The sequence below is a fragment of the Maniola jurtina genome, chromosome 6 (genome assembly GCF_905333055.1).
Source record: "Maniola jurtina chromosome 6, ilManJurt1.1, whole genome shotgun sequence".
Taxonomy (NCBI): domain Eukaryota; kingdom Metazoa; phylum Arthropoda; class Insecta; order Lepidoptera; family Nymphalidae; genus Maniola; species Maniola jurtina.
Genome location: NC_060034.1, coordinates 10,627,722 through 10,645,823, shown reverse-complemented (window position 1 = coordinate 10,645,823; position 18,102 = coordinate 10,627,722). Strand labels below are relative to the sequence as shown.

The 18,102-nt window shown below is 38.2% G+C and overlaps 1 protein-coding gene across 2 annotated transcripts in view; it reads left to right on the top strand.

Moving 5' to 3' along the window:
- The window catches only part of LOC123866338 (neurogenic protein mastermind-like), a 32,990-nt gene that overhangs the window by 6,078 nt on the left and 8,810 nt on the right, over positions 1-18,102 (top strand). The window contains exons 2-4 of one of the 2 annotated variants that reach the window (XM_045907854.1): positions 2,584-2,791; positions 9,135-9,887; positions 16,642-16,765. In XM_045907854.1, coding sequence (XP_045763810.1) covers positions 2,584-2,791; positions 9,135-9,887; positions 16,642-16,765 — 1,085 coding nt within the window. Of the gene's footprint in view, positions 1-2,583; positions 2,801-9,134; positions 9,888-16,641; positions 16,766-18,102 lie in introns of both variants that reach the window. The other variant, XM_045907853.1, reaches the window with a different exon arrangement.

The window sequence follows — 18,102 nt, the reverse complement described above, 5'->3', positions numbered from 1 at the left end:
CGGAGTCTTGGTAATAGGGTCCCGTAGGCACCCTTTGGGTACCTATAAACGATATCGTATAATTTATTTTGTTAACGTAAAACTTCGATAAAATGGATAAGTATAATATCTAAGCTAAGAGAAAGTGGTATACATAATGGAGTTAAACTGGTTGTAGTTGGTAACATCAGCCGTAATCAACTTCCCCTGATAAAGTCGCGAGGTGGGGTAAAGTGATACGTCGCACTTGCAGGGAAAGCGCTCCTAAAAGAACTTCACGCTTGCTCTCATATTGAATACAGTCTAGTTGATTTTAGTACAGTTGGCGTCAGCAAAAAGAACTCTGACCTTGAATCTGCGCAGTGCAGTGGGTAATAGATCTATTTGGGGGTACTAATTATTGGTTCTTTACCTAACCAGTTTAAATTAATGGAATTTAACCAGGGCTTTACCTGTACATTCTCAAACAGATTTTTATTTATTTTTATACATAATAGTTTTTGATTAATCATGCAAAATGACGGAAAAAAACCTGAATATGGAACCCTCGGTGCACTAGTCTGACTCGCACTTGGCCGAAAGATGAAACCTGCGTAAAAGGATAACCTTTGTAAAAAAGAATTGTTAAAATCGGTTACGATTTGTTGGAGCTCATGTTTCAATAGGTATCTTAATTTACCTGCGTCGTAACTAGTGCAACTTTGTGTTCACGGAAGTTACTAGATGAGTAAATTGCGTCATCTGGATAAGTTCACCATTCTTAGATCTAATCATTGCTTTTCATTCAACATGATTGTCGTCAAGCGCAAGCCTATCTTGCAATAAAAAGGTACTAATAAATGCATGCGCGATATTGCTTGAATTTGAAACGTATGACGTACCTACCTACTATCAAGCTGATTATGTAACATCTACAAATCGAAAAGATTACCTAACTAAGTATGTACAATCAACAATGATACGGTGAATGACTTTGCTATTATTGTTACCGGCAAGCGAAAGTAAAGTAAATCGAGTTAATTTACGAGTATGTCTAAGGTACCTACCTACTTACGCGAAGACACCTATGCAGCATACCTACTTGCCAAAACGAAATTGTCACACTCAAGAGTTGAGTGAATTACTAGATTTTGTAAGTATTTACTCCTACTGAGAAATAGGTAATTTAATGTATTGTAGGTACTATTAAGTATTCTGTGGTACCTACTTAATAGTTAGATACTAATGTTTTAAAAGATTTCCGGTATTTGCTAAGTTATAAAAGATGTTACTTATTAATATTTTATAAGTAATCGGTCAAAGGTGTATAGATTATCAGGTCGTCTAACAATAATAGGAAGGCGGAAATTGTGTAAACTTTGTTGAGACAAGGCATTGATTTCGTAATACTTACCAAGTTATTTTGTAGTTTTGTAATTTATTTACAAATTGCGAAATTTGTAAATTGTAACTGTACAGTATTCCTAAAGACACCATTTAAAAACTTTTAAGTGAGTAACTGAGTAGGTATTTCCTAATTTCAACTAGGTATGTACTTTTAAGAAAAATTAAAAAGACCAGTCGTTATCTACTTTAATCCGTTTTAAATTGTCTTAATAACGTATTGGTACGGACCAACCATTCTGTTTCATTAGTTAGAGTTGTCGCTATGAACAAGTGTAAATTAAAAATTTATAACACCCCCGACAAGTGTAGGTTACAGTAACTAGAAAAGAGCTGATTTTCAAACGGCTAAACCGATTTTCTTGGATTACAGCTAAGAACACTCTCGATCAAGCCACCTTTCAAACAAAAAAAAAAACTAAATTAAAATCGGTTCATTAGTTTAGGAGCTACGATGCCACAGACAGATACACAGATACACACGTAAAACTTATAACACCCCTCTTTTTGGGTCGGGGGCTAAAAAAGGTTTATTTCGTATTTAATTATAATCATAACTAGGTTTTAGTTATAGAAAAGTTCGTTAAATAGAGAGTTAACATTGTTCTTAACATCAAGTTCAGCAAATCGAGTCATGATAATTCAACAGTGGGAAGTAAGAAGGTAAATCACCTTGAACCTTCACTGTTTGGTAACTGAGCTGAGTGCTGACGAATAATGAAATGCTTGTAGTGATATTTTTTGTTAACGAAGTGTCCGCATTAACATTTGCTCAAGGTGACCGCCGCGAGTTGCGGCTGACTGAGCATCGACTTCGGTTAGCGTAGTGTTTGTGGCACCTTCATGTGCCTCATCCATCTCATCTAATTCTGAAAACTCTATAGACTGTACTCTGTAGATATAAACTCTAGATTTACAGAAATGATTTCGATTAAATCGCAAACTATAAGAAAACAGAAAATAGAAATCTCTGGCTTGTCCAGGAATTCAGGATTAGTAACGGCGCTTTATTAAAAAAAAGTTAAAGGTTTCGGAAGATATAGGAGGCTTAACTAAGTATCTCGCGTTCTGCGTCGTTTCCCCATTATTAAGGGAATAACCCTCAGTAAAGGGAAGCTTAAATACTTGCTGCAAATATTACAAAGTAGTAGTTATTCATAATAAAGTAAAATAAAACGTCTTATGTAAACTGTTTCTTTATCAATGGTATCTTTTTCGCAGACGGAGGATAGAGACGTACCGAAGACGACAAACGGAATGCGTGCCGAGATTCGACCAGTCGTTCACCGGGGCCTGCGAACAACAGAACTTGGAGACGAGCGCCCTTCAGAAGCGGTTTCTCGAAGGCAAGGCTAAGCGGCAAGCCAAGAAGACCGATCGCAAGCCCGACCTTCCCTCCATCAGCAGCAATCTGCACAGCAGCGTGCATGTGAGCTGTGTGAGCTATCTTATATTATTTTTTATTAGTTTTAAGTTTTTAAGTTATTTTTGTCAGTAGGTACACAAAACAGACCATGTATACAGTGATATACAGTGCACATAACAGACTTTGTCCTTAGATTAATTTATTTTCAGAACTTTCGTAGACATTTCACGGACTTTTCGCGGACACTCTGTCAAATTAGATTTTTTTTTCTAAATCGACCTAAATAATATAGCTAGGTATAGCCCGCGACAGGTTGACATGGCAATCGTGGTAGAGGCGGGAGGATGCCTCGCACACCCGCACGTCATCGGAAGCGTGAAGGCTATGCGGGTGTGCGGGGCGTTCCCTCCCCGATTGCCATTTCAACCTGTTGTGTACTAAGTATAGGTACATCGTCAAATATATGCGCTCGGACGCAGCTATAGTTTCGTGTTATTTATATTTAGAAAAATCAAAACCATTTTTTCTCTGATAAAAATATACAATTATTTTATGAATTTTCCACGATTATTAATTAAGTATACATTTCTGTTAGGGAAGATCAAATTCAAAATTCAAATTCAAATTATTTTTATTCAATTAAACTTTTACAAGTGCTTTTGAATCGTCAAAATAATCTACCACTGGTTCGGAATGCTGTTCCTACCTTTTTGATCATTTATGCATTTGCGAAAGTAAGTAAAAAAAATTATTATAGACTCTAAGCAATAATAAATAATTAGTCGTGTATGAAGGTGTTTGTACCACTTTTTGAGAGCAAAAATATTTCCCCTGCAGGGAATAGTTCGAAATAGCGGAGAAATGGTACCTCATTGGGGCGAGTAGTAACTATGACGTATAATTTCTAACTGCAGGTCTTGTAATGTTAAAATTTTCAAAAGAAAAATAAAACCGACTTCAAAAACCAAAAACACTAAAAAGTAGAAAATAATTTTTGTTTAGCTACACATGTAATGTACCTAGGTATGAAGTCGAGCGAGCATATTAAAACAAAATTAGAAATCCAAGAGTGAAGCTCGCCCGACTTCATACCTAGGTACATTACATGTGTAGCTAAACAAAAATTATTTTCTACTTTTTAGTGTTTTTGGTTTTTGAAGTCGGTTTTATTTTTCTTTTGAAAATTTTTTATTTCACAATTTTTAGTGGCCCCACTGTACTATAATATGCTATGCCCAGTTAAAACCCTACTGTTTACTAAGCTATTACACTGATCGCGAGCAATTTGCTCTTATCCATTGAGGAGTTCTGTTCTCCATCTCCAAAGATATTCATCAGATCTTCACCAAATTTATATGGGACCACCTGCACAGTATACCCTTTCAAACAAAAAAAAAAAATTTCCAAATCGGTCCAGGGGTCTTTGAGTAATCGGGGAACATACATAAAAAATATAAAAAAAAAAAAAAAAAAAAAAAAAAAAAAAAAAAGATCCCGACGAATTGAGAACCTCCTCCTTTTTTGGAAGTCGGTTAAAAACGGTTGTTCGAGTAGTGTCAGGTTTTGCGTTATCAAATGATGGCGAAAATTGATGAACGAGTAGAGATTCTTTAGAAAGTGTTTCTTCTCTTGGAAATAATACCGAACTTGGCCTAGTATATGTATAGATGCAGGTGTCGAAATCAGACCGAGGACACTCCTTCCCAAACTTACACCAATCTTGATGGCTCCACTTCTTAAATCCATCCTTCCATCTTAAATCTATTCAAGGACCAACCAACCCTGCTTATGGAAATCAATTGTTCAGGAAACGCTGATTTTAAAGTGTCTTAGGGTGAGATTTATAGAGCGCACTTTGACTTTGCTCAGACTTAAGATTGAGTTAAAACGAGACAGATTTATGTGAGAGATTCTGTCTCGTTTTAACTCTGTCTTAAGTCTAAGCAAAGTCAGAGGGCGCTCAGATCTCATCCTAAAGACTAACTACCTATAGGTGAAATTATAATTTTAGGTACATTATAACTCTTGTGTTCTCAAAATTACATTTTACACACCACTCAGTAATAGGTAACATAATAATATAAACTGGTCGCGCGGTTCGTTTGAATGTCACCTTGAATACTTGACCTCATGTTTCCTTTGACTTCGTACATACGAGTGTACAATTCGCAACAGTTGTTTTACCTAATGTGAAACCTTTAACTTTACATTGTTATTATTTTTGTTGCGATGAGGTCATGAATGATTTAGAAGGAGGATCGTACACACCCTTCACCTCACTGCAGCCTTGCCCGTAGCCAATCCCTACGCGACGTGCCTTATTGTACCTAGGTATAGCGCCCATTCCATAGTACGTTACAGTGATCGATTGCATGTAACCTTGCTGAAGTTCTTTTGCGATGACGTCGATTTCACGATGCTTGCTTGTTTGTGCAATATCCCGGCAAGAGTGTGTTCCTGTTAGATTAATATGCATTACACTAATAAGTAGTATTTAGACAACTACCTACATTTATTTAATTTTATTTTCTATTCATCCCTACAAGATAAGGTAATGTTAGTTGTAACTTGTATCCTCTTATTGTAATTTTAAATTATAATAGCTAGGTAGTGAGGCTGGCCGAATCTGTGAAGATGAGTTGTGTATTATCTAAGTAAAAATGCTAATCAGAAAAAAATGCTTTATTATTCATACTAATATCATAAAAGTGAAAATGTGTCTGTCTGTCTGTCTGCCTTTCACGGCCCATCCGCTTAACCTATTATGATGAAATTTGCATATACCTACTTACCTAGGCTGCGTTTTACAAGAAATTCATAGAGATCCCACTTGATTTTTGAAAACCTAAATCCAGAAGTCGCGGGCACTTTAGTAGTAAAATTATAACTATCGGCTCTTGCACGTGTATTGCCGCCGTCATGACGAGGGCCGCATAGAAATTATAAATAGAAAATATATATAATTTTGAAATATAGCCATACCTCATTTCGATTTTAAATTATAGTAGGTACTTAAGTTTTGCCATAAATATCATTCCTTGGTTAATTTCTCGGAACTTGCCAAATGAAGAAGAAATAGATAACTATATCGACGAAGCTCTTTCAAATATTCGTAAATTGTAGGAACTAATTAACATAGTGAAGTAAATTTTATTATTATTATGCCCCGTTGTATATGTACCGAAGTTAGAAATAAAAGCAACAAACGCTATACTCATAGCAATGTTGCTGTAATAAAGGCAGGTGGCACCGTGTCGTGCAAGATAATTGTCAGGCAGCACGTGCTACGGGGACGCGACGAATCGCGCCCGGATGTAACCCGACGTCAATTGACTTGACCCCTGCCATCGCATCCCGTGCCTCATTCAGTTTGTCATCACAGCATAAAGAAAACAGTAGTTAATAGATATACTTACACGTAAAAATACAAAGAAATTCACAAAAAATCGATCTTGAAAAATTTAATTTCACTATCTTATTACTACTAGGTACTTAGTTATGTGTATATATTTTTTCCTAGCAAGTTACATTTAGTAAAGCTTCTTCGTCAAGTCTTTATGTCATTTGACAAACTGACGGTTTGCTCAGGATAATCATATTTTTAGGGTTTCGTCCCTCAAAAGGAAAAACGGAACCCTTACAGGATCACTTTGTTGTCTGTCTGTCCATCCGTCCGTCCGTCCGTCGTGTCTGTCAAGAAAACCTAAAGGGTACTTCCCGTTGACCTAGAATCCTGAAATTTGGCAGGTGGGTAGGATAGCACAAGTAAAGGAATAAATCTGAAAACCGTGAATTTGTAGTTACATCACAGATTTTTTTTTTTAAATGTGTTTCAATTTTTCGCCACGGTGCTACGCCGCCTGAATCCAGCGGTTCCCTGCAAATGGTTTCGTTTTCATCTTTAATCTCCTGAATATAAAGACATTTAAGTATAATGATAATATTTACTGAAAAAATATGAAAAAAATCAAGAAACACCCATGAATGAAGTAGTTACGTGAAAACCAGAATAATAATTTAGGTTAGGTTGATTTATTTTTACTTAGAAGTACTTATTCCATATTTTTTGTAGCAGGCACAATATTTCTACTGAAAGTAAAAATTAAATTGAGGAAAATAGATTGTGTAAATAGCAGCTTTTACGTCACCTCTGTTCCGCACGAGATCATTTTCAAACTCTTTACGGCGATCACATATTTTGTTATCCTATAGTGTCTGGTCCAATTAAATTTTTTAAAAATCCCAAAAGATTTTTTTGATTTTCCAGCATAAAAAGTCGCTTAGGTAGATATATCGTATTCGGAATGCAAGCTATTTCCAATGTATTCCATGCAATTTATGCAATGTCGGTACCTACTACCTAGGTATATAGACAGAAGCCGTCAGAGTAAATTGAGTGGCCATTGAAAGATGTACCTAACTCATCTGATTTCATTCTCAAGTGCTATTATAAATGGCTATTGCTAGAGTTTCAATTAAAGTGCTGGTTCTTTCTTCACTGGTTTAGTGAAACTGTAAACAGTTGGTGGGCCTGGCTGCTAAAATATCAGCCTTATCGGCCAAAAAAAATCAATCAAAGTAATGTATTTCTTCTTTGCTTATGCAATATTCATACAACCCAAACCTCACTCCATGAAGCCCTCGGCAACCTGGGCGGTCTCCTCGGCTTCTGGAGTGAGCTTGGATGGCTGGAGTGAGGAGCGCTAATGCACGCACAACAGACAGAAACGTTTAAGCGTGGAAACCAGCCCAGAGTGAAGAAAGAAAGAAGAAAGATGCATACACCCAGCATTCGAGCGCGTGGCTCTAAAATTGAATCGATCTCTTTGCTCAATTCGTTGTTTGAATCAGACAATCGTTTCAGATTATCGTATCCAATTGTACTTTGCAAGTATACGTAGATCTTATTGTGTAGCGCATTAGTAGCTTGATAGGGCTGCGCTGTGTACCTATAGTTGTGCAAACTACGCGGTTTCACAACCATCGCCTCGTATTGTCTCGTGCCGTTCACTACGGCGACCTCCGAGACACCACACTTTCCACAAGACAGTCTTATCGCTCTAAAACTTTAAGGTTTTCTCTAATGAACTCATGAATACTTGCTAAGTAGGTACGCTTGCGGCTCAGAAACTCTGGTCAAACAATTGTAGGTTATATTTGTTAGATTTTCTCGTGCAATTCATTCATAGATTGTTCTCCTTTACTTAAGGTCACAATTAAAACGTCAGTGATTGAATGTTATCATCACCTTCACGTGATTACAACACAACAATGCGTGATCGTAATGTGTTATGGTTTAACATAACTTACTATAAAAATGTTTATGCTTTGCTTAGGAAGTATTACTTAAATCTCCAAATCATATTTCGTTACCAAATGCCTAACCTTCTTAGCCTAACTTCATTCAAAATTACACCTCCCTCAGATTTCTTTACAACTCCCTATTCCATGCCTAGTCAGGCCACCTGTCCAAAACAACCGGTCAAGTACATGTGCGACTCCGCACCGTCTGTATATATATACCTACCTTGGATTGGATTTTGGAAGGATGCGCACAATTAGTTAAGAACAAGGTACTAATGGATGAGACTATAAGGAACCTATGGACTTTATTCTTCTTACGTATTAAATTAACGTCGTAATTGCAATAGTTAACGGTCTTTTATATGGGTACAGTAACTATTAGATCATATTTCTCCAATCTCCAATGTAAAAACTTAAGTATTTTCTATATTTTTTTAATTTTTCAATTTTATTGAACTTGGTGTAAGTCACCAATGTACTATAATGCGAAACAAATAGTTGACAGCTCCATAGTTAGTGGCTACGAACGTTTAAATACTCGCAAGTCTCAACACACGTTTAGCAGTAAGTGTGATATTTGCACACGTGATATTATATCAAGGTCTAGCCGACTAGAATTTGAATTCGCAAACATCGATGACGTCTATGCATATGTGTGAATTGTAGTGATTTGTAATATCATATTTTGAAGTAATTTTATTACGGCTTGATGCAAAGCATTCCACCGATGATGATGCAAAAGAGGTTGTAAATTCTATCACTTGAATAACAATATATTAGGTATATTTTTTTTTAACTTTGGTATGTAATATTATTTATTGTCTGTAATTGACCGGGTCATTTACGTTACCTACGCTAACTTCGCGCGCGTCGTTAAGTATAGTAGGTACGTAATACCTTATGCGTCTATATAAAGAATTAAGTACCTATTACTAGTATAAATAATTGTTATTTGTTATCATAAAAACCAGCACAGTATATATTTTTACAATATCTATACAGTAGCTATACCTACATTTTTATCAGTAGGTACACTTTGTTACATTTATATCAATTACTTATCAATATTATTATTATATTAATTTAAAAATGTTTGTTGCAGCAACAAAAATTTGGCTGCGGCGACTACGAGCCCCCGGCCAAGCTGCAATGCGGAGGAGGCGGCGGCGCAGGAGGAGGCACGGGCGAAGGCCTGACGAAGTTCTCCGTTGAAATCGTGCAGCAGCTCGAGTTCACCACCTCCGCGGCGGACTCCCAACCGCAGCAGATCTCAACGAATGTGACGGTGAAAGCCCTCGCCAACGCGGTGAAAACTTCCGGCTCGCCGCCGCCGTCGCAGCCGCCGCGCGTGCCCTCCCCGTTGGACTGCGAGCGAGAATGCAAAGCCGAATGCAAATCCGAGGTGGCCGACGACGAGTTCGTGGGACTCGACGAGTGTGCGGCGGCGCTGGAGCGCGACGCCGCCTCCGCCTTCCCCGGCCTCGCCGACCTCATCGGCGAGGACGATGGAGACGATGCGTTCGAATATCTCATCACCGAGATATCCGAGTACCCCGAGCTAATGAAGGATTTCGATCTCGATGGCGGGAAGCTCAACGGGGGAGGAGGCATGGGAGGCCTCGAGCCGTCCGAGGGCGAGCCGGCACCGCGGCCCTACGGCGGCGGGGAGATGTCTCCCGCGGCGCAGACGCTGAAGCACATGGCGGAGCAGCACCAGCAGGCCACGGGCGGCGACTGGGCGCGCTACCGCGGCTACGCCGGCTACCGGCCGCGGCCGACGCAGCCGCCTCTGGAGCATCTGCACATGTCTCAACAGCAGCAGCTGCATCTGTCGCAGCCTCATCATAATTTACAAGTAAGTGTCCTTTCTTGTTTAGTATCATGTTTTGCCTAATGTCATCATGTTATTGTACCTAAAAAAAAAAAAAATCTTGAATACAGTTGATCATAAAAGAAACAGTCTATTTCAAAATACCAACGATGTGGCCTCGTTTTGTACAGCGCGACTGCCACAATTTCAATTCCGCGCGTTAACATTTTCAATATGAAGAGATGATCGTTTCCGGTAAGGATCCCGTATAATCGTACGCGTTTATGGGTCGATAGTCTGAAACTGACTGAGGGATATTACTTTATTTATATTATTATGTGCTCAGACAATTCCTCATCCATTTCTTGGCAATTCATAAAACACATTGCAATGAAATGCGTTTAGTAATTGGAAGTCTTATTTATTGGGTAATTCGTGACGTGAAAGGACATAAAAAACATGGGAGTCTGGTGTAGTATCGACCGGGGGCCGAGTGCGCGCGCTGCCGAGTGGCGGCAGTCGGAGACGAAGGGTTAGAACCGAGTGCGACGCGACTATCCATGCCGTCTTCTTCTTTCGTGTCTATACCTTTAACCAACAAGGTATAGACTATTAGATGATGCCCGTAACTTCGTCCGCGTGGTTTTAGGTTTTTATAAATCCCGTGGGAATTATTTGATTTTCCTTGAGAAAAATTATTCTACGTTCGTCTCCAGATGCAAACTATCTCTATACCAAATAGATGATTTTGGTGTTTTAGGTGTTTGAGAATCCCATGGAATTCTGCTTTCGTGTATCAAGAATATGTCCATCCAATTTCATCCCCGGGATGCAAGCTATCCCTGTAACAAATTTCGTCTTTCTATTGATTCACTGAAATTATCTGCAAAGAAATATAAAATTGATTTCCATGGTTCGGTTCAAACCAATCGAGTAGAACAAATAGGTACCAGGTTCCGAAGCGCAACTTGTTTGACCTATCACTATCGCGAAATAGGCGCCCCGCGTGTAAAATATATAAATAAATTACATTGCATTCATTTGTTATCATATTATGTAAACAATAACAATAATATTTACATTCTTTAATATACATACATACGTCAACTAAGAGTTACTTGTAACGGGATTAGGTTCGTACTTCGTAGTTTAGAATGTGTAAAATAAATTAAAAAAACTGGAATGTGCGAGTCAAACTCCCACACGAAGGGTTCCGTACCATTGTACGAGATTACGAACTTTTTATTATTTGTTGTTATAACGGCAATAGAAATACATAAATTAATTTTTGAAAATTTGGACCATCTCAGTATAGGTACAGCCCGCTGACAGACAGACGCACGGATGGACAGCTGAGGTTTAGTAGTACAGTCTTGGCACCCTTCGGGTATGGAACCATAATAAACGGTTGAATTTGAATACATAGCCTCTAGTTCTTAATAATTCTTATGTTGTAAGAAGTTAAATGGGTAACTTGAGTTAAAAAGTTTGAACAAGTTGTAATATTGTTAAATTCTACTAATTGCTCTTCGAAAAGTTAACAATCTATACTAATAAATAAAATTGGAGTGTCTGTCTGTAATTTCGAAATAACTACCTCATATTAAGCTCATATGGTTATTTGAACGATACCATAACTGAATCACACGTTTTTAAAATTTTTGTCTGTCTGTCTGTCTGTCTGTCTGTCTGTCTGTCTGTCTGTCTGTCTGTTTGAAAAGGCTAATCTTTGGAACGGCTGAACCGATTTTGACGGGACTTTCACAGGCAAGTAGAGGATTGACCAGGGCGTAAAATAGGCTACTTTTTTAACCGACTTTTAAAAAGGGAGTTGTGTTTTTCTACCTATGTACACCGAAATCTCCGAGATTTCTGAACCGATTTGCGTCATTTCTTTTTTAATCGATAGAGGAACTTTGCGACATTGTTTCATAAAAAATTTGGAGTCCAACTCCTCAATCCTGATGCTGCAGGGGATCTGACCAATCCACGCGGGCGAAGCTGCGGGCATCAGCTAGTAATAAAATATAATAAGTATTATTGTATTTTTCAAAGTACATAGAAAGTTATTAGGTAAACTAATTGCTATGTTACTGTAGTTACTGTACTATAATTTTGATAAGCTTCAGTATATTATAATGACGTACTGGTATGTTAAATATAAACAAGTCTAAAATAGAATTCGCAATTCTCAATGTGCTAAGGCCACATGTTTGACTTAGTTAATAATATTATAACGACACCTCGGATACGATGTCGGCAGTCGACACATAGATGGGTATTAGCAGGTCCCTACTTAATTCTTGATCTCATATTATGGTTGACTTGTTATAATTAAGTATGTATTTTTTACATTTTATAATTTTAGAACCAAAATAAATTACCTTTAGCATAGATCCTGATTGAATCTGTGTTGGAGGAATTCAGACTCTATGTGCTCTATGTAAACTTCTCTATTAGGTAATTAAGCTATTATTCTTTTCTCTATGACCCGTTACGCACGGTCGACTAGTCGCCCGGCAACTTGATCGACGACGACGGCAACCTTAGAATCTGTGATTTGTATGGAAGTTGCCGAGTCTATTCTTACGCATGGAGTTGCGGCGATTCCGTGCTCATAGACACGGCAACATTCATGTTAATAACAGATTTTAACCTGAGTTGCCTGGCGACTAGACGACCGTGCGTAATGGGTCTAAGGCTAAGATCTATAGAGCGCACGTTGACTTTGCTCAAACTTAGACACTGTTAAAACGAGACAGTGCTATACCGCTGCATAAATCTGTCTCGTTTTAACTGAAATTTAAGTCTAAACAAACTCAAAGTGCGCTCTATAGATTTCAACCTAAGATCGACGCGGATGCTATGGTTCCAGTAGTAGCAATATTTACTTCAATGACCACTAAAAAATGACATCGTGTAAGTATATAATATTGCAATATGAACACAAAAATGATAACAACACCTATACTTGTTCACTCGGACTATACGGCGACGGATGACATCAGAACATTTGAATGGAATAAAAAGTGTAGCCTCCCGTCCGTTCACTTCCTGCATCGAGAACACGTGTCCCACCCACTGTCATCTCAACACTCCCTTAATTAAAAACGCTCTATTTCTATGTACATATGTATATCTATGTTATACAAATAAATATAATACTTCGTATGTAGGTACATAATGTTAGCGGTAGGTATTGTTCAATATTCATGCATTCGTAATCGTAAGTGTTGCCATCCGACTGCATTATTAGGCTTCCTTACCCAAAGGGTAAAACGGTATCACTTTGCCGTCTGTCTGTTTCAAGCGCCGCAGCGCAAGAAAAAATAAAATAAAAAATTGCACTTAAATGTTATTTCTTGTATCTACTATGTTAGGTGCGGCACGCTTCGTGTGCCAGTCCGACTCTCAGTTGACCGATTTAAAAAAATCTAATACCTATGCCACCTTTGGCTAAGGCATTATTTGATAAAAGGTTTAATAATAGAATGAACTTTATACTTGATCCGAGCTGTAGGTGTCAGTGACGTCGGCTCGTAGGCGTACTATATACGAACCGTTAGATAGACCAGCGATCCGTGACGTCACGACCCAACAAAATCATTACCGGGGCTTTACTTAGCTTAGCTGTGAAACCAAAGAATGATTACGACTTTACGAGTTACGAATAACGCGCCGCCCGTCTCAATAAAATTCAGTTGCTAATCTAATCATTACCCCTATTATTTATAGAAATAAACTGATTGACTGAACTTTGAGCTATAAGTTTGAGCCTTAAACACTTGGGTGAGCTAGTCTTTATATCATCATCAAAAACAACAACAACAATCCATTGTCCGGCTCACTACGTAACTCCGCACGGGTCTCCTCTCAAAATGAGAAGGGGTTGGACTTATTATACCAGTTACCATGCTGGTCAAGTGCGGATTGGCAGACATCACACACCTTTGAGAACATTATAAAATAGAATAGAAATGTTTTTTATTCAAATAAAGTTTACCAAGTTGATCAGGAGTTGTACATTATGGAGAACTCTCAGGCATGCAGGTTTCCACACGACTTCTTCCTTCACCGTTAACGCAAGTGGTAGGACTAGATATGTACCTACATAATTGCTTTTAAAACGCACATAACCTAGTTCCTCCTTCACCTTTCTACTATCGTACTGCAAGGCATCGCCAGGATCTGCACCCGTACGTAGTCGAAATTCCACGGATACGTACGAAGTGATTTGCCTCGTCATTTCTAATTCGAACCGCTAGGATTTGGAATGACCTTCCAGTATCAGTTTTCCCCTCTAATTATAATATGGGTAATTGGGTATGATATGGGTAAAGTAAAAAATGAATAGGTACATATATCTTCTAGGCAAGCGCGCTCCATCTTAGGCTGCATCATCCCTTGCCACCAGGTCTGATTGCAGCCATGCGCTAGTCTATAAATTAAAAACTGGGTCTACGGGAAGTAGGTACCTTATAGGTCTTCTTGACAGACACGACGGATGGTCGTACGGACAGACAGACAGACATACAGACAGACAACAGAGTGATCCTATAGGGGTTCCGTTTTTCGTTTTGAAGTACGGAACCCTAAAAAACTATACAATAATGCGAACTAATGTACTAGATTACGTGGGTAGAATTCTTCCGGACCCAGGCACTTTACATAAAGATATTCATAATATAGAAAAGAAAGAGTAGCTGGGGTCATATTAAGTATCGTTCTACCTAATTAATTCCTACCGTTTCGTGCTCAAATGTTACCTACTTATTTTCCATTTGTCTAAATTCAAACAGTGCAAAACCTGAATCTATTTCGGTCTCAGGCGAGGTAGGTACCTATAACGGAAAACCAGTTCAGCTCAACATAGGTTTCACATCGTCGTCGGTTAGTTTGCTATTGTAGGTGCGCGTCGTGATAGCAATCCTCAGCCGCGCGCGGAAAGCCGATGCGCGACTAGATAAGCGATTCCGTTAGCTCGTCTGGCTGTACAATACAGCTTAGCGGGCCATGCTATTACGCATATTATATCGCGGCGAGTGGCGGGTTGTGGCGGGTTGAGGCGGCGGCGGTGCGGGGCGCAGAACTGGTTTGCGCGTCGCACGTCGTCGGCCCGATGTTTGGACCGCCCATGTCTTTAAACTGGCAGCTGTCACCCGTGGAGGCATTTCGTGCCCCGATAAACCCAATGCTAATCGAGAGGACCTAAAGGATTATATCCTTAGAAGTAGAGTGGACATAGATTATGCAAGCATTTCTATTAGAGCCGATTGATACGTGTAGGTACGATTTAGATTTTTAAGTCACTTGATAGGCACAACATGGTAGAAATCTGTGGCACAATATAATTACAGGTACAATCTTAGAAATCAATGTTTTGTAGTGACACTTCTCATTCTGTTGTCTCTACTAGTGCTAGATAAACTTGTGCTATCGTGGTGTTATCCTTTTTCGCAGAGGATCCTTTTGTGTAAGGGAGACTTTAGATCTAGACTTTAGGTATAGCACTACAAACCAATTTTTTTTTTTTATTCTTTATTGCACACAACACAAAGTAAACATATAAAAACATATAAGGATCTTAATCTAATACCTGTAGCATGCAAAGGCGTCCTTATCGCTAAAGCGACCTCTTCCAGACTACCTTTGACGAAAGGAATCACGAAAGCACACAAAACAGCAAAACGAACTATGCTTTAAACAAAAAATCTTACTTTGAAGACTAATGTGTACATGTGTATTTTATTTATCGTATTATCTGCATATATAGAAATGGAAGAGCTGACTGACTGACTGACTGATCTATCAACGCCCAGCTCAAGCAGGTAGCCTATGATGACGCAGACATCCGATAAGAAAGGGTTTTTAAAATTCAACTCCTAAAGGGGTAAAACAGAGGTTCGTAATTTTTGTAGTTCATGTGGACGTAGTCGCGGGCACAAGCTTATTTTCATATAAATTAATAACTTTCTTAATTCCCTGAATAGGATAAAAGTTGTTTTCCTTTACGCATGAACGTTGTAGAGCTTGTTTTAGTAAGCTTTTACTTATCTTATGTTTCAAACTAGGTATGGAGGTACCGATTAAATAGATTTTAATGTGTGTGTATAAGCCTGACCACTCACCACATAATATATTTTCATTCCAATTACCTAAATAGATATCCGCAAAAACAGGTTCCACCATAGAAATAGATGCTGCCGTTGATACGGTCATAAAAATGATTTTAATTCTATTGATTGAGTGTTAATCAACTGCTGAGCAAATAAGGCACTTTATAAAGCTAAACGATAGGTAGGTAAAGTGTTTTAATAATAAGTAGGTACAATTATTTTTCAATAATGTTAATTACTAACTGATGCCCGTGACTTCGTCCGCGTTGATTTAGGTTTTTAAAATCCCGGGGAACACTTTGATTTTCCGGGATAAAAAGTAGCCTATGTCACTCTCCAGGTCTTTAACTATACCCATGCAAAAAATCATGTCAATCCGTTGCTTTGTTGCGACGTGATTGAAGGACAAACCAATAAACAAACCAACTTTTCGGAATTATGTAAGACTGCTAATTGCACTTGGTCTGCGTAGTATACCTTATACCCTGTGGTATTGGAGCGGTGCGGGAGGGGTGACAACTGTCGCAAGATGACGAATCGCTGAGCTTTAGTTACGTCATCACAACCCTGTCGCACCGCTCCACTACCGCAGGAACCTACTCAGTTATACCTGTAGTTCTAAAACAACACGGACGTAAAGATTTAATAAACTCCACTAAATGATAAATATCGATGTCCGGCAGGTCTCAGCAGCGCAACACATGCAGGTGAGCGGCAGCGGCGGCGGCCACGTGTCCGCCGCCGCGCAGCAGGGCATGTACGCAACCTTCCAGCACCAGGGGACGCCTTCGCCACAACACCATCAAGGTAAAAAAACTTCTTGTTTTAAGTGTAAGGGCCTAAGTGCCCGCTATATCAAGCAAGGTGGAGCAGAGATGTGCTAAATAGTTTATTAAAAGCAACAACCTCAATATGTACCTTATATTACCTAATATCACTGATTACTACTTGAATTCTTTTTTTAATTCGAATGCAAATACAAAATTGTTTAAAATAAAAAAAAGTATGCAGGTGAATACAAATTCGTTTTTACAATACCTTATTAAAATAAATCGACGATATGTATCGATTTTATTATTCGATCGACAATCTGGAACTTAGTTGGAATTTACGCGGTTTCCGGTCGTTTGGTTTTGCTGATAGTCGTTTTTGGCTATTGTATACACAATATACAATACATACATATAATAAAATCCGGTACCTATAGTTAAAGATTGTTTTTTTTTTTTTCAATTTTAACTTTAATCCCATTTAGCTAGATTCATATTATAGAAGAATCGAGCTCGATATTATGATATTGTTATTAACACCGCATCTACCAATATAAGTAGGTTTAAGCAACAACATAACGTTGCGTGCTTAGTTTATTTTTCATAACACACGCTCAGTACAATGCACCAAGGGGTATGTGTATTCCTACTGGCCTGTTCTATGTGTCGTCGCTAACATGGATGAAAACGTACCTTATGTTGACGTGTTAAGCTTGGTGGTAGCTGTGAAACTGCAGTAGCCGTTTGGTTCAGGGCTGCCTACATTTTTCGGCTGATTATTATAGTATTTTTAGAAATATATCTAGTAAGCGTTTAAAATATACTTACCTACCTATTATTTTATGATGAGAGTAAATAAGACAAAAGAAACTAAGTTTGTTTTCTCATTTTACACATACTCTACTTGTACTGATTTTATTTGGTAGAACTTCTAATACCTATTGCCTAATCTATTGTCTCATCATCAAATGAAACCTCGTGTTTTAAATTTAATTTTATGATTTTGCTTGCCCAACAAATAACAAATACTAGAAGTAAAATAGAAACTACATTTTGTATTCATTTCATTGAGACCAATCTCATTCGGGAATTTACACCTCTTTTACAAAGTGTGGGAATTGTTTGATGATGGATCCATTCAATCGAAATATAGTAATATTAGTATTTTTGTGTACTATAATATATTTCTTCAACAGTATATGTATAGTACTCAGAACCGTAATATAATTCAATACTATATTATACTAGCTGACGCCCGCGACTTCGTCCGCGTGGATTTAGGTTTTTCGAAATCCCGTGGGAGCTCTTTGGTTTTCCGGGATAAAAAGTAGCCTATGTGCTAATCCAGGATATTATTTATCTCCATACCGAATT